General features: G+C 55.1%; 1 protein-coding gene, 1 long non-coding RNA gene and 2 other non-coding genes across 5 annotated transcripts; 1 reads left to right on the forward strand and 3 right to left on the reverse strand.

Annotated features, from left to right (window-relative positions):
- Positions 1-789: 789 nt before the first annotated feature.
- Positions 790-980, reverse strand: LOC128626794 (U2 spliceosomal RNA). Its single transcript, XR_008390858.1, has one exon. It is a non-coding gene; the product is annotated as a U2 spliceosomal RNA (small nuclear RNA).
- Positions 981-2,827: 1,847 nt separating this feature from the next.
- On the reverse strand, positions 2,828-3,018 carry LOC128626795 (U2 spliceosomal RNA). The gene has a single exon (XR_008390859.1). It is a non-coding gene; the product is annotated as a U2 spliceosomal RNA (small nuclear RNA).
- Positions 3,019-3,625: 607 nt separating this feature from the next.
- Positions 3,626-13,640, forward strand: ARL4D (ADP ribosylation factor like GTPase 4D). Of its 2 annotated transcripts, XR_008390843.1 has the most exons (5): positions 3,626-3,889; positions 6,658-6,745; positions 8,147-8,298; positions 11,527-11,793; positions 12,376-12,469. XR_008390843.1 is itself a non-coding variant. In XM_037144648.2 (2 exons), the coding sequence occupies exon 2, from the start codon at positions 12,471-12,473 to the stop codon at positions 13,071-13,073; it is 603 nt and encodes a 200-aa protein (XP_037000543.1). In that variant the 5' UTR covers positions 11,699-11,793; positions 12,376-12,470; the 3' UTR covers positions 13,074-13,640. The 2 variants fall into 2 exon arrangements, 1 of the variants encoding a protein (XP_037000543.1); XM_037144648.2 differs by lacking the exons at positions 3,626-3,889; positions 6,658-6,745; positions 8,147-8,298 and having other exon boundaries at positions 11,699-11,793; positions 12,376-13,640.
- LOC128626786 (uncharacterized) lies at positions 10,205-16,331 on the reverse strand. The gene is made up of 3 exons (XR_008390844.1): positions 16,166-16,331; positions 11,231-11,311; positions 10,205-10,904 (listed from the first exon to the last, which is right to left on the reverse strand). It is a non-coding gene; the product is annotated as an uncharacterized LOC128626786 (long non-coding RNA).
- Between the last annotated feature and the right edge of the window lie 244 nt (positions 16,332-16,575).

Consider the following 16,575-nt stretch of genomic DNA (forward strand, 5'->3'; position numbering starts at 1 on the left):
CAAGGTCAGGGCTACCCGGAGGGACCGGATGGACCTCACTCATCTAAACCAGAGGCCCAACGTCAGGCAGCCCGCACTCGTTGACACGAGCAGCCGGGTTACCTGCTTCTACCTGGGATAGGGTGTGACGAGACTGGTCCTGGTGGCTGCACACAGGTCAGCAGGCTCATGGCGCCGACCGCGACTGCTTGATGGCCCTAGACAAGACCCAGGCCGTGCCCCGCAGCTGTCCTCCACCTGTGGCAGATCGCTGAATGGGACTACAGCTGGCACCCCACCACAACCCAGGCCAAGAGCCCCAGTCCCCGGGGCACTTGTCCCGCAGCCGGCGGACCTTACGCTGGCGGGGGCCCAAGCAGTGGTGTTTCAGTGCTCACCACGAGCCCCCAGTAAAGGGCAGAAAGAGACAGGGCGGGAAGGCCGGGCGGGAGCGGGGGAGTTAGGGGTGGAAAGATACATACGTACCTCCGCCACCTTCCCGCCCCTCAAGTCAACTTCAATTCCCCCTCTACTCTCCTCCCATGCGGCTCCTTAGCTCTCCAGCCGCCCAGCTACAGGGAGCCAGAGCTCCCCAAATCAAGCAGACTACTGTGAGGTCGAGTTGGGGCAGACTTCCCCAAGACTTAGGCAAATGGCTGCAAAAAAAGCAGGATGCCAAACTCCACACACACTACCTGTTCCCCACCCCGGCGGGCGCGAAGACAACAGCGACCACTACTCCCTGTTAATAAGCAAACCCAAGACAACAGCCCAGTTTCTGCACTTCAGACAACCAGTTCTTGCCCCCGAGGGGGGTGCACCGTTCCCGGAAGTACTGCAATACCGGGTCGATGCGTGGAGTGGACGGAGCAAGCTCCTATTCCATCTCCCAGCTCCAAAAATCCATTTAATATATTGTCCTCGGATAGAGGACGTATCAGATATTAAACTGATAAGAACAGATACTACACTTGATCTTAGCCAAAAGGCCGAGAAGCGATGCTGAGTGCTCTGCCCCGCCGGCACCCTCCTCCTGCCACCCCTACTTAACTCATGGTGAGCTAGGTCACCGGCAGTCCACGCCTCACTTCCTTTGCTTCTTTGGCAGCACCATAGCATCACCAGATAGTAAACTCTGTGCCGATTTTTCGATTCTCTATCATTTAAAGAGAAATTTCTTTATCTGTTGTTGCACCGTCCTTCTCGGGTAAACCGCCATTTAATTTGCATGCCCGCCCACCGGGAGGCGTGGCTACGGCGGGCCGACTCTTCCACCCGGTGGCTGGCGCCTCTGAACCTCAGCTGGGAGGTCCAGTTCCTCTTTGGTACGAACCGAAAGGACAGAACCTAAGGGGGAGTCGGGCTGGGCGGCAAGAGAGGCCTGTAGAAAGGGGCCGTGGGCAGAGCGTTTTCCCGGAGGAAAACAAGTCGGTAGGCAAGTCTCAAGACAGTCGCCAGAAACGCCTCGACTGTACCGTGTGCAATTTGGCTCGCTGTCGGATGAGGGGCTCATTGTGAGTCAGGGGAGCGGAAGGTCTGGGAGGGGGAGGGGGCGTGTCATGGGGGAAGACCCTGGCGGGCAGCTGGAGGGGTTCTCGCCAACTCCAGCACCGTCGTCTGTCGGCGCGTCTGTGAATGACCCATATCCTGGGCTCCGCCCATCCTTTCCCTTCCCTTCTCCCTCACCTGTGTATTTCAAGTACAAGTACCCCACTGACCACTCTTTGGGACAATCCTTTGTCTCCCTCGCGGAAATCAGAGGTCACTGAGGGCGGGGGCATCATCAGTACTTATCTCTAGATCCCAGCACTAGACCAGTGCCGGGCGTACGTAGCAGGCGCTCGGTCAACGTTTGAGTGAATAAACAAACGATGGCCCATTAGGAGGCTGCTAGGCCGGAACCGGTGGGAAGGTGGGGAAAAATCTGGCCAGGGGTGGCGGAACACCAGAGAGGAGTGAGGTGACTGCTGGGGGTGCTCCGGGAGTCAAGGCCAAGGCAAAGCGTTAAGCTCCTCCACCCGCCCACCCCTCCAAGTGCCCCTCTGTGGCAAAGACTGCCGGCTACCCAGTCGGCACCTACCTCTCCCGTCCTCCTTCCTAAAAGGACTTCAGTTTAGTTGGGCGGCGGGGAGGGGGACGGAGGACGCAGGGTGTCATGTATTTGACCTCAGAAAAGCTTAGAAGGTATCGAGGACGTAAAGCGCGGACCCCCGGACCCCCCCCCCCCCCCCATCGGTCGTTTCACCCTGCAGCACAGAAAGCCGGATCGCAGGCGTTGTCCGAGCCCTCGCCCGTGCCGGCCGCCCGGGCCGAGCGCTGTAACGCGTATTCCCTCAATTTCCGTTGCCTGGCCTGTGAGGTGAACGGTCCCCCCGTGCCCCCGTGCCCCCGTGCCCCCGTGCCCCCTTTCCTCCCAGCTGCCAAATAATTGTAGACGCCCATAATCACCCCGTAGCAGAAATGGATGCACAGGCATATAGACACCCACATGGACACAGACAGGCACACTCACAGACTCACCCCGGTGGTAGTCATTCCGCTGCTCTAGCGCACAGCACCTAGGAGAGTACTCCACGCCCACGTGGCATTTGGTATACTCGTTGAACGAATGCATGAGAGACGCCTAGGCCGTGAGTACTTTGACTACCTACACCTACCCAACCCTGCTACTAGCAGCCCCACTGCAGGCGAGAAGAAGAAAAGTGAGCGCAGGCAGCAGGGCCCGCCCCAAGGCCGAAGAAGACAAGCCGCAGGAAGAGTGGGAAACCCAAGTAGACCAGAGCAAACCTGCGCGCAGTCGAAGAAACCACAGAAGCCTACTGTTTGTACCACGAGTTGTTTCCCCCGAGGGGGGTGCACCGTTCCCGGAAGTACTGCAATACCGGGTCGATGCGTGGAGTGGACGGAGCAAGCTCCTATTCCATCTCCCAGCTCCAAAAATCCATTTAATATAATGTCCTCGGATAGAGGACGTATCAGATATTAAACTGATAAGAACAGATACTACACTTGATCTTAGCCAAAAGGCCGAGAAGCGATGCCGGGTACTCTGCCCCCGCCGGTACCCTCCTCCTGCCACCCCTCTTTAAGTCACGGTGAGCCACGTCGCCCTCAAGCGAAGATGCATCTCCCTAGTATCCTGACATGCACATAGAACACATTAGCCCCCGTGGAGACCTTTTTCCAATTCTCTACGTTTTTAAGTTTTAAGTGAATTCTTATAACCGTTTGGCACGCTGGCTAAACTGCCAGCGCGTGCTGATTTGCATGCCCCGCCTTTCCCGTGCGGGTCGATCTCCTCCCTCCCCCCCCCCCCGCCTCCGGACGACCACTGTGCGCATGAGCGGAAACTGGGCTGTGGCCCAGCTCTTCCTTGGTACCAGCTCCCGCGAAATGACTGGGCCCAGGCGATTGCCGCACCTGCGATCCGAGCGGTCGGTGGACGGTGGACGGGAGTGGGAGCAGAGAGGTCCTAGTTCCGAAGGAAGCCGGCAGGTCGTCGCTGTGAAGACCAGAGGGTTCCCTGGGGCTGGCTCGCTCCAGGGAGCCCAGGCCTGTGCGGCTTCGCCGGGCAGGGGCTGCAGAGAGAAAAGTTAACGCCGGAGATCCGGCCCTGCGAGGGCTGACTCCCTCCCCCGGTCGTCGGGACGCCCTGCTCTGTCGGCTGGGCGCTTGGGCAAAACTCCGTCACCTCCCGAGCCTTGGTGTCCCCAGCTGAGAAGTGGGAACACTACTTCTCAGCCGCCTACCTCGTGGGAGAGAGAACGTACATGGAGTTCACGAGGCCGCCTTGGCTTGTTTACTCGTCTGGAATGTGGGTCCCTGTGTCTGACGAGGTTCCAGGGAAGTGTCAGGGTCGTGGCTGTGACACTGAAACAGCGGAGCCTGTATTGTGTCCCATTGTCCATAGGTAATACAATAGGAAACACTTGTCCTTTGGGCCAGGCTTTGCGCTGAGTGCTTCCCTCGTGTGTCAGACTCGCAAAGTGGACCCACAGATGGAGTAGTCGCGACCCAGAGGCCAAGCGACTTGCCCAAAACCACACGGCCGCTTAGTGGGAGAGGCAGAATCCGCCCATGAAGCCCACAGCGTGGGGCACCGAGACAGAGACAGAGAGAAATATGTGACTGTGCGTCCAGCTCCCTAGGAGAGGCGAGTGTCGCTGAGCCCCAGCCCCCTCTGGTGTGGCGTGGCGGCTGGCTGAGAGCGTAGACTTACTTGCAAGACCTGGGCCCTCACCCCTGTGAACCTCAACAGCCCTGTGACCCAGTACTCGCCTCGGCCTCCTCGCTTAACCCTCTGCCTCCCGCAGGTCGTCTGTAAACTGGAGAGAACCAGCGGAGAAATTAGTAGGTGTCTTTACTAGGAAAAGTGGGACTTGGCCGGCACACGCCATACCCCCGTGAGGACCGAACACAGGGAAATCCCGCGGGCCCGTGCAGCTAGGAAAGGAGGGCGTGCAGTCCCGCGGTCGCTCTCCCCTCCGCCACCCAGGGTCCCCCTTCTCCGCCACGTGGCACCTGACTTTTTTTTATACATTTACTCGTTCGTTGCCTCTTAACCTAATGGTGTGTGGGCTCCGGAGCGGGGACCCTCGTCTCTTTTGTCCACGTGTCTATCCTCGGTGCCGAGGACAGTGCCCGGCGTATACGCGATGCTCGGGTGGCTTCTCGTGGGCTGACCATCACCTGCTCTTTCCTTCACGGGAACGGAGAGTCCCTACCCGCTGCCCTTTGACTCGTTGGTCTGTTTTGCATCCCATCTCTGTCGCACGGGGTGGGTGGGTGTCCTGGCCTAGTAGTTCGGTGCGGGTCTGACTTGCGCTGTTTTCCGGACGGCTACGCCAGTTGGCCCAGCGTCTGTAGGGGGTGGCCCGTCTCTCCCACCCCCACCCCCACCCCCGTTTCAGATGCCGCCTCTGTCATAGAAAGATGCCATGCCTGCCTCAGTGTGTATGTGCGGATAGGTGTATCTTTAGACCTATTTCTGGGCTTTTCTTTAAAAAAAAAAAAAAATCTCCCGATATCCTGGCCTTGAAAAAATGTTTCAGTTTCAACCGATTCTTCGGTTCGCGCCTGCTCGGTGCCTGCCACTGGGTGCGTCCTGAGATCACACAGGTGAACGTGACCTTGTCTCTCTGGTCTGCAAGGGGCCTGTGCCGTGCTCCTTCATTCCTCTTCTGGCTGCCACGCAACCGCATCCCCTGCTCACAAGGCTGCTGGGGAAGCCTCTGCCCAGCGGGACAACCAACGTCTGTCTGCCCTTGTCCGCCCTTTCCTGCCTCAGGAGGTGTGGGGGTAGGGGCACACCGTCCCAGAAGGGCACCTCTGTAGGGACCAACTGAACCTGAGGTGGGAGGGCGTCAAGGCTGGGAAGCAAGGTAGGCCAGGGGAAAGGAGCCCTTGACAGAGATTTTCCCTGAAGAAAGGCAAGTTGCTAGGCGACTCACAGGGCAGTGTCTAGAAATGCCCACACTGTACAGTGTGCATCTTGGCCCTCCGCTGGAGAGGAGCTTCGTATCTCTTCGGTGAGGGGCTTGTTCTGGGTTAGGGGAATAATCCTTTATCTCCCCCACTGAAATCAGAGACCATTTAGGGCAGTGACCTCATCAGCACTACCCCAGTGCCTGGCATGTAGCAGGGGCTCAGGAAACGTTTGAGTGAATAAATGATGCCAGGTCAGACTGATTCAGAGAAGCAGCAATTAGGAGGCTACCGGATGGAACCAGGCTGGATGATGGGGAGGGGACCCACCTGGTCAGCTTGACAGAACACCAGAGAGGAGAGGTTGTTACCCAACCAAGGTCCAATACTTCCAAAGGCCAAAACTCAAAACGTCAGAGGGTTGGAGTAAGGAAAAGTTTGTTGATCCAGAAGCCTCCAACCAAGAAGATGGGATCCAACCCAGATCCATCTGAAACTAACATATAAAGTTAAGTAATAACTACACTGATATATATATATTTTTTACACCCCCCCATTTGTACTCCCAGCGGGGCAGGCTACAGAACTTCAGTGGGACACAATTCAGTCCGTAACTCCTACTGAACCAGAGCCCGCACTACGTAAGGTCCGCAGGGGGTTATGTGCATGGTAAAGATTGAGGAGTGATGCTTTATATCACGTATGTTGGAAAAGAAATGGCAGCGGGCGGTCAGCTTGGACCTGACACCTTGTGTGTGTTCTGAGGCAGATATTCCACAACCGGCTTCCTGGGCCTATGTTTTTTTTTTTGTTATTGGTTGAGATTAGCTAAGTTACTATCATCCTAATAACTACTAGGTATAGAAGACTTGTATATGCCAAGCCCTTTGCTGAGTATTTCATTTGTTTTACCTTATTTTATTCTCCTAATAGCCCTATGAGATACGTATTATCAGTTTACAGAGGAAGAGATTGAGGCTGGGATACATAAAAGTCAGTTGCCCAAGTGCTCACCAGGAAATGTTAGAGTCAGGGTTGGAAGGCATTTTCCCTGTTGGGGGTGGTCATAGTGTGGTCCAAGGGCCAGCAGCATCAGCATTACCTGATGCTGTTAGAAATGCAGTTTGCATCTTCAAGGAAGAAATTCCGGAAGTGGAGCCCAGTGACCTGTGTTTTGTGAAGTCCTCCAGATGACTCTGATGTACTCACAAATTTGGGGACCACTGTTTGAAGCTATACCCGTTTTCATTGTAGGCAGGACAACACTGGTGACTTTGCAGAGAAACCTCAAATAATAAAGATTGAATTCAACCGTGAAGGTCACCGGGGACTGGCCCCTGTGGTGAGTGCCCAGAGTAGCCCATCAGCTGGGACACCCGGCCAGGCTCTCCCCCTGCCTTGTGTCTCTGTCTCTCTCTGACTTGGTTGGTCCTCCTCCCTCCCTCGTCATTGCCCCCCAGGTGTTATCCCCTTCCTGGGGCTCCTCGTTGCTGTTTCTGGCTGATCACCCAAGTCCCCTCCTCTGGCCAAGGCCACCCTTGAGGGCTGGCTCCCCTCTAAATTGGATGCAAGACACCTGTTCCCACGTGGGTCCTTCTGCACAGAGGCTGCCACATGGCCACAACTGAGCTCTTCATAACCTCCCTGCCTTGCAGCCTCCTCCTGGCCTTGGCATTGCCTGTGCCTGTTATTAGGCCCTCAGTAAAAGTATGGGGAACGTAATTGAAATTAGACTTTCTGCTCAAATAGTGTTTATTCAAATCTGATTTCGCCTCACAAAAACACTTGAAAAGAGTGGAGTTGCCATTCCCAACCCCTTAATGTATGAACGGCTCTGTCTGACAGGACGACTCCAGAAGGAGGCAAAGGAACCACTACAACTTAACCTTCTGCTCCTCCACTTTTCTCCGGGAATCAGGCAGTGACAAGCATGTCCACCAGGGGGCAGCGTCTGCTGCTTTCCAGCCCTTGGCTGGGCGCTGGGACTTGGTTTTGGAAAGGCTGCCTCTGAAAGGACCCCTGGTAGGGAAGAAGAAGGGTACCTAGGGGGCCCTTTTACACATCCCCCCAGCCCCCACACACTCATTCTAAGAGGTAGATTATGTTTTTTTCCATGTTATTCTGGAGGAAACTAAGCTGGGGTTTGAAAAATGGGTCTCTGAGGTTCCCAAGCTGACAGCTGCTGCTTGGAATCCGCTTCCCCAGCCCACCTCTCTTCTTCCGTTCTTCCGTTCGTGCGCCCCAGACAAGCACTTGCTTCGGATTCTGTGCTGCGGAGGCAAGGATGTCCTCGGCACTTCCTAGCTGAGCTCCATCCATTCCCTCCCCTCCCCTTCCCTTCCCTTCCCTTCTTGGTAGCGTGGATTATCATGGGGAAGGGACCTGGATCCTCTAAGGCCCTCATCACGTGCTGAGGAAACTGGGGATCCCAGCAGGAAAGTAGCCTTTCCTAGCCAGCATACCAGTGAGGCCTGCCAAGCTGTGAAGGGGGCCTCTCTCTCCAGAGTCATCCCCCCCCCCACCCCAGCCTGTTTTTCTCCTCCAAGAATTCCCTCCTCTCTAGTTAAAGCTTGCATGTCCAATAATTCTTAGACCTTGCCAAGAATGCTCAATCCAGTATCAATAGAACCCCTAAGGGCTCAAGGACTCCAGACCAAGGAACCAGGGGCAGGTGTTTGGGTCCCCTACTCAGGAACCCCTAGTACATTTACTCCTTCCCTCCTGCATTCATGAATTCCTGCAGGATCTCCTGACTACCTGTGCGCCAGGCATGGTTGGGCACTATGGAGCTGTGATGAGAAAAACCAGCTGCTGGGCTCAAGGCTTCATCGTGGTCATGGCGGGGGAGCCAGCTCTGAAGAAGAGCTTCGAGGACGCAGCTGGAATCTGTTCAAGGTGGGGGAGCCCGCAGCGGGGAGCAGGGAGGTCCCAGCCAGTCTGTCCTGTCTAGGATTCTTACCTGATGCCTTGTCACTTAAACCTGGGTCCTAATGTTACTTATTGGAGAGGCCTGCCTGAGTGCCCCCCAAATCTAAAACAGTCCCCTTCCCTGGTCACTCTTCAGCACACGTGTCTGCTCTGTTTTCCTTGATGGCTTCAGGTATCACCACTGGAAATTAGTTTCTTTGTTCATTGGCTGTCTCTGCCCAGTCCCCGCCACAATGTACCCTTTATGAGGGCAGGTCCTCATCTGTCTCCTACAGGGCTGTAGGGCAGAGCCTAGAATGGTTGGTGCCTTGCCTGCAGCAGGCACTCCACGCACGAGTGTTCAGTGTACACATGTTTGAACATCTGATGCGGAGAAGCCCCTGACCCAGGGGAAAAAAGAACTGTTTGATTGTTTTCACAGCGACTGCCCCAGCGCACTAGGTCTGGGGCTGTTATCTTCTGGCGAGAAAGGGCTGCAGAGCAGGATGCCAGGCCAGCAAAAGGCCACTAATGGAGGAAGGCTTTCTGGGGCCAGGGCTGGGGGTGGGGACCGCACTTCCCATTTAAGGAGATGTGATTGGGGTGGGTCCACAGTCTGGTGCTGCCCAGCCAGGCTGGGCCCCTTTCTTCACCCCTCGCCTGCCCCACCTCCTGCTTCCCATTTGTTCATCAACACCTTCCCAGGCAAACACAAAAGGTGAAGGGTGGGGTGGGGTTGCCAGTTTCATATCCTTCATCAGATAATCTGGGGACAATTTCTTTCTTGGGTGTGAGACTGGGGAGATACAGGATTAATGGGAAAGAAGTCTCAAAGACTGTTGAAGAAACACAGGACCATCGACACGTTTTCGGTTCTCTGTTTCTGTGTGTTTTTTGGTTTCAAAGCCATTGTAACATTTGCTCAAAGCCAAGTTTGGCCAATTTTTGGCTGAATAACCTCGAGTAAATTACCTAACCTTTCTGTGCTTTGGTTTCTTCCTTTTAGAACAACCATACTTATTTCTCGGGTTGAGCTGTGCATTGAAAAAGGAAACGTATGCAAGGTTCTAAGACCAGAGCCCGACAGGCAGTGCCCACTCGCTGGGGGAGCGGCTCCTCTTGGCTTGCTCTGTCTTCCCCTCTCCTAACTCAGTGCACTCAGCTCCACCTCCGTCTGTGTCTTAGCCTCTGCAGCCACCAGCCACCCCCCCAAGTGGGGTTGTTACCAGCTAATTTTCTAAGGTCTTAATCTCTTCAGGGACTCAAGGAGGCTTCCAGCATCTTGGAGGCAACCAAGTGGCTGGTTTTGTAGCAGGGCAGGGAAGAGGGAGGTGGGAAGGCAGGCTGGTGCCAAACGGATGGGGAGCTAGTGGGCAGGAAGGGCTAGACCGTCTTCACTAGCAATGACTGCTCCTCCCCTTTTTCCAGTCTCCCTCAAATACAGCCTTTAAAAAGTTAATATTGAGTTATGTAATAAATGCAACTACCTGACCTCCTCGCACAAATGAAGATATTAGAGTTATGATTTCATTTTCCTCTCCTCCTTCAATTTTACCTTATTGCTGTCATCCTTTGGGTCACACTGCCCCTTTGTGACATCTCTTTAGGGACGCCAGGTTGGATCAGCCTGCAATGGCTGGGGAGGTGCCTCCTAGTCCTGAGTCCCTCCTAATCAATCCTTCACAGGACTAATTCACTGGTAGAAACCTTTCCAGAAGCTTTCATTGGACACTTTCCTTTTTCTGAAGTCCTACAAGTCATGATTTACAAAGGCCTAATACATTTAGTGTTCTGCACTCTCACTGCGTCCCGTGTTGATGAAAGAAACACCCAAAATTCTGTAGAGAAATTTTATGCGTTTATATGAGCCAAAATGGATGACAGTTGCTGGGATTCGAGATCTCAAAAGCTCAAGATGATGACGATTTAGCAGTTTCTTTTATGCATTTAAAATTAAACAGGGAAATAAGAAGGATTGATTTCATGAGGTGGGAGAAAGCGAGGTAGGGATTGGATTACAACCAGTGCACCGCAAGAATTTTTAAAACGTGCAACACCCGACTATTTAATCAGGGGCACTGACCTTTTTCCCTTAGATTGTCAAATTAAAAAAAAATGACAGAAGCCAACACGACAATAGCCATCAGGTGTGAACGAATCAAAATTATACCTACTGTTTTGTCAGATCTGGACAAAATGTATTTTTGGGTGTGCCGCAGAATTTTAGTAATTAGTTTATGTGTGCCCTGTGGTGAAAAAGGTTGAAAGTTGCTGGATTACAGTATAATTAACACGTTGTGTTAAGTTTATTTACCAAGATCCGTGAAAACATTGGACAGGGCTGCTTAAGGGAAAGGAACACCTTTCACTGAAAAGTTACATTCGGGGGGTGTGGCTGCTCGCCAGGAGCTGCAGTCAGGACCTGCAATTTAGGGTCAGACCACCCTGTGAGGTTACTGTTGGTAGAACCCCTTTTGTCCACATCTGTCAGGGGCCAGCCTTGTCCTTCTTCTGAGTGTAGAGGAGAGACCAGGCCCTGTGCCCCACGCACCTTCTGTATTCCCGTCCTCTCTTTGGCTTCTGCAGAACACACCCTGTAGAAAGGTCAATAAAGAAGAATCCTATCTTTATCTCTTTGAACAAGGAAGGCCCTTAGGGGATTTGCTGCCCATCACCTGACCAGCCACTGAAGGGTTTGTTTTCGCGGTGGGGGGGGGGAGGGCGGGCGGGGGTGGTGCTAAGGGGTGCTTGGCCCTACAGGTTCGTGGATGAGAGCCAGATCGTTCCGTGGTCAGGAGCCCAGGGACTGGATTGAGACAGGTGCTGGTTAAGCCTCTTACTACTTATGTATAACCTTGGACCAGTCATTGAACCCTTTGCGTTTTCTTCGCCTATGAAACGCCGCAACACCAATCCCTACCTCCAGGGGCGTTGTGAGAATCCATAAGGATAACGGGTTTAGACTGTTTCATGGGGTTCCAGGTTCACACAGGTTTGAATACTGAATTAGGGAACATAAGGGGGAAGATTGTCAGCAGTCCTGGGGAGAATCTGGCGGAGGAATTTTTACACGTGGGTGGAAAACTCTGCCTGGGGGAGGAAGACGAGGTATTATTAAGCTGTTTACTTCCGCGTTCGACGCTGCCACGCGCGCGTATTCCTTCTACCCTTTCCACTATCTATCCCTGATTCCTCTCGTTTCATACCAAATATTAGAATACGGCAGAAAAGATCAATTAAAACGGCCGCAGATAAAGCAGACGCCCATCTAAGCGAGGTCCCGGCTGCGGCGCGCACATCCCCACGCCCGCGCTGCCGCTGCGGGGCTGCTGATTGGCCCGTGGAACGTGACGTCACTGAAGGTATTTAAGCCGGAGTCCCGGAGCCCTCGGCTGTGCTTGCGCGCTGCTAGTCGCCGTGGACTTCGGCGTGGCTTTTCGAGTGGCTGGCGCGGAGGGGCGCAGGAGAACGCCGCCGACGGAGGTGAAGGGGCTGTGCAAGAAGGGCTGAGGCGGCCCCGGTGTGGGGCCTGGGGAGTTGGAATCGGCGACTAGAGAGGAAGGCTGGCAGAGGAGGGTGGCTGGGCGGTGGAAAAAGGGGTCGCGGTGTAAGGAGGGGCGTGTCAGCCGCCCGGGGATGTGGAGGGTGTGTGGGAGCAGTCGTCAGTCTCCGGTCTCAGCGCCTGCACCGTAAATGTTAATGTAGGGGCGCTGTCCAACCTGCCCCTTCCCGCGAGGATTATCGCCCGGGGAATAGGGGTCGCGGCACCTGTTACCGCACGGCAAGTGGAAGAAGAGACGCTGGGAGCCAGCGGTCTGCGGGATCCAGGCCTCACCCTCACCTCAGCGTCCCTGAACTAGGGGTTACTCTAGGTCTCACCACCCTTGTTAGGACCTGGGGGAGAGGGGAGCGCCTTTGTTACACCTGCAGCTGCTTAAAAAAAAAAAAAAAGCAATTTTAACAAGGAAGCATGGGTGGCTGATTTGGGAAAGGATCAAGAAGTTGCACATTTCATGTTTGTTAAACCTCTTCTCCTTTTCTCCCTCATGAACTTTCCCTGTTCAGATAGCCAAGCTGTGGTCCCCAGAGCCTGCAGTTTCAAGGCCACCTTCGTGACTCTGCCGTGAGCCCCAAGACCCTCACCGTAGCTGTAGCTCACCATGGGGAACCACTTGACAGAGATGGCACCCACCACCTCCTTCTTGCCCCAGTTCCAGGCCCTGCACGTCGTGGTCGTCGGGCTGGACTCAGCTGGAAAGACCTCCCTCCTTTACCGACTCAAGTTCAAGGAGTTCGTCCAGAGCGTTCCCACCAAAGGCTTCAACACGGAGAAGATCCGGGTGCCCCTGGGAGGGTCCCGTGGCATCACCTTCCAAGTGTGGGACGTGGGTGGGCAGGAGAAGCTGCGACCGCTGTGGCGCTCCTACACCCGCCGGACAGATGGGCTGGTGTTTGTGGTGGACGCTGCGGAGGCGGAGCGGCTGGAGGAGGCTAAAGTGGAGCTACACCGAATCAGCCGGGCCTCAGACAACCAGGGTGTGCCGGTTTTGGTGCTGGCCAACAAGCAGGATCAGCCCGGGGCACTGAGCGCCACCGAGGTGGAGAAGAGGCTGGCAGTGCGGGAGCTGGCTGCTGTGACACTCACCCACGTGCAGGGCTGTAGCGCTGTGGACGGGGCGGGGCTGCAGCCGGGCCTGGAGCGCCTGTATGAGATGATTCTCAAGAGGAGGAAAGCGGCCCGGGGAAGCAAGAAGAGACGGTGACCCCAGGCCGCCCCCTCCTCACCAGTAGGGGTCTACATACATAGACAGCCAGGCAGAGCCTGTGGCCCCTCGCTCAGCCCCAGGCTGCAGGACCGGTCCACCTAAGTGAAGGACTGAGGAGCACACTGGGCGTCCTGCTTTGGTGTGGCATTGGGGGAGGGGGATGTGAGACGGGCTCCCCTCTCCCCCTCATCCTCACCTCTGGAGATGCAGGGGCTGCAGAATTGAGGAGGCTTCAGTACAAACTGCAAATCTACCTCGACCTTCTTAGTTTTCTTTGGCTTTCTGATTAGATGTGTTTGGGGTCAAAGGGAAGTGGCTTAGAGAATGCATTTGACATGAACAAGAGTGTCTCTGCCCCCCCCCCCGCCCCCCCCACCTCCCACACAACTGGGGAGTCCCCCCAGGCTGCTTTTCTAATAGTCTTTATTTTTGTGTCTGTGTGAAGTGCCAAGAACCCCTCCCCACATTTGTAGATCCACAGCCGTTTTATAAGCCATGTGTGTCCTCTGTATTAACTATTTTTTAGCCTCTATCTGTAAGTTATTAAAGATTGATGATACTATACCTCTAACCTTGGTCTGGCATTTTCCTCCCTCCTTACCTAGTCCCAGGCATAGTCAATTTCTCTGTGGGCTGCGGTGGGGTTTGGGGGTTGGGTGGTAAGAACTTCTCTTGAAGTTGAATTTTCCAAGCAAGCCCTCTTCTAAAAATTAGAGTTGAACTTCTCCCCCAAGTGATTGCCTAACTGCTGGTATTTGTAGGGGGGCGGGGGGCGGTTCTTCTCCTTTCGGCTACTTTTCTCCCCTCTTCTCATCCTGTGGCTCTTACTTGCCACCATACAAGTTGGTCCTTGCAGATTTAACTTCTAAATGTGCTGGTCTGAGCTGTTCCTAGGCTTTTGCCCTTGGGGATACCTCCTTAGGTAAGTCCTCAAAGAACCGGTCTGTCCCATTCTCCCCTTGGATTGGCCTGATTTTTTTTTTCAGCCTTTGTTGGGGGGGGGTGGTTCCTGTGAGAATGGAAAGTAATTTCGTCCTGGCCTAAAGCAGCCTCAGGTGCTCAACCTGCTGACTGTGCTTACTGGCAGCAAGGGCGGCCTGGTGCCAGGGAAGCCTGGGCTGGATTGAGCCAGCCTGGCCCTGTGACTAAGCCATTACTCTCCTAAACTCTGGGAATGGTAGCTATTCCCAGGAGAGGGGCAGTAGTAGCAGCTGTTTGTGCCTGGTGGGAGTGAGGACTGCTGGACAGCCACCCTCAGCCTCCAGAAGCAGGGGAAGGCACAGGCAGCCAGTCTTAGCAGTGGCAGTAAGATGCTAATGTCGCAAAGGCCTGAGTGCCCATGCCCCTTCCTCACCGGCATCAGGGCCAGCTGCGTCTGAGATAACTGACCATCAGCCCCTCCTAACCAGTGGGAGTAATGAGGAAAAACCCAGCAGAATTCTTCCCAGCCCCCAGCGCTGGCAGTCACACAGCCTTGAAGCAGATGTGGGATCTCCAGGGCAGGTCCTGGCTCCATAAGTAGGTGAAAGGACCTGGGGAGGGGGAGAGGTGCTGGCAACCCTCTCCTGGGGGGGGGGGGGGCTTCCCAAGGGACTTGCTTCTTCCAAGCCAGGCTGGCAGAAGCCAAGTTTTGCTGCTGAGTCGGCCAGTTCAGATTGGCTACCTGTCCTCCCCACCCCCCACCACTGTGGCTGCCAGGACAGGGGTGAGTGTGCATTGGTCCGGAAGGGTGCCCAGGGTGCATAGGTGCTGGGGCCTGCTTGACAGAGCTGCTGGGCTGGTTCTGCTGGGGACAGGTGATGCCCAGCCCCCCTCTACACATGGCCTGTGACTCATGGATCCCAGTCCTCCCTACAGAGCCCTCTTCTGCAACCCAGGAACAGGCTGGGGAGGACCTGGCACGTGTGTTCTCCATTTCTGGTTATCTAGGAGACTGAGGTCTCTGGATTTGGGAGGATGCATCCACAGGTCCTTTCCCTTCCCTAGCAGAGGGGATTCCAAGGTGTCAGCTCCTGGTTCTGGCTCTGCCAAACCCCCTCCCTGTCTGATTAGGACCATGTTCTGCTCCCTCTGGGCGGGCCTGGGGGTCATGGTGCACAGAAGACCAGTGGATGTCCCAGCTCTTCCCCACATCCCTCTGGCCTGACCAGCTGGTGGGGGTGGGAAGTGGTGCACGTGAGAACATGATGGAGAAGCCAATTGCCTTGTAGGGGGTGTGGGGAGAGGGGAGCACTGGCGAATTCTAATTAGAAAACTACATTCTGGCTGGTGTAGGTGGGGAGCTTCAGAATAATCTTACCTTGTCCATCCCTCCTACGTGTTCTGCATGTCGAGCTTTAGGGCCAACGGTTTGGGATGGGGCTGGGGGTCAGCGCTGGAAGTGGGATGTAGTCCCCCTGTCCTAGTTTCTTTATTAAGAAGCCTTCCTTTGAGACCCTGAGCTGGATGCTGAGGGAGAGCCTCCCTCAGGGCAGAGGGTCTCTGGGGGCCAGGAGTGGTGGGCAGGGGTCAGCTGCGTGTGAGGCAAAGCTGAAGGAAACCAGTGGGCCCAGAGGTGAGCCCCGCCCCCCGCCCCCCCGAGCTGCCCTCGCCCCGCCCATCCTCACACAAGTTGGACTATAAAATCCAGATGGAGGGCTCTTTCCCCGGGGGCCCTGCCCTCTCCATCCACTTCTTAGGAGGGCAAAGATGGTGGCGGTCCCCTTCCCACTTTCCCCCCTCCGGGCCTCTCCTGCTGCACTTACTCAAACAAGAGTAAAAGCAAAGAGGAAGAAAAGAAGTCCTTAAGGGGGGAAGTGACTTGCCCAAGGACACACAGCTCCTTAGCGGTACATCCAGATCCTTCCTCCCAGGCCAGCTCTTTGTACTCCTGGCCCAGACAACAGGAGATAGGAGCCAGGCGGCAAGTCCGGCGGTGTCTCAGAGCCTGACCTCCCTTTCCCTTCCTCCCTCCAGGCCTTGATTAAAGTAAGGGCCGGCTTTCCGCTCCCTCACTCCCCTTCCTGCAGAGTGGGAGTTTTATCTCTGAAGTGCAGTACAGCCCGGGCTTCAAATCTGGCCAGAAGTCCCCACCCTCCTTTCACACTGACCGTGCGTCTTTCCAAGTCTTTCTTGAGATGGACGCCTCCACTGGGGCCTGGGAAGCGCTGAATTTCACTGAAGCACGGACGGCGCACAGGACGGCCTGTTCCCCAGCACACGCCGTTCTGGATGGAGGCCAGCGGGAGGAGGACTGGACGCGGGCAGTCGGGGAGGCCCAGGCCAGCACGGGGCTGGAAGGGCTGAGCACTCTGTAACTACACATCATTTCCAAGGCCATCTGCTGGACCAGGGCTGGGGAGTTTACGGGTGGGTGTTACGGGACCCCCTCCCTAGCTAAGCCAGGATGCTTTTCTTCCTTTTTCAATTCTTCTTTTTTGCTTTTCTCTCCCTCCCCCACCTGCTTACAAAAGTAATAGATCTTTGTTGTGAAAGCAATTTAGAAACTTGGAAAATGGAG

Source organism: Artibeus jamaicensis, unplaced genomic scaffold (genome assembly GCF_021234435.1).
Source record: "Artibeus jamaicensis isolate MK-2021 breed Jamaican fruit bat unplaced genomic scaffold, CSHL_Jam_final contig_2259, whole genome shotgun sequence".
NCBI lineage: Eukaryota > Metazoa > Chordata > Mammalia > Chiroptera > Phyllostomidae > Artibeus > Artibeus jamaicensis.

What these genes read in the sequence shown, in the direction of transcription:
- ARL4D (XM_037144648.2), top strand. Translation starts at nt 12,471, where the DNA reads ATGGGGAACCACTTGACAGAGATGGCACCCACCACCTCCTTCTTGCCC.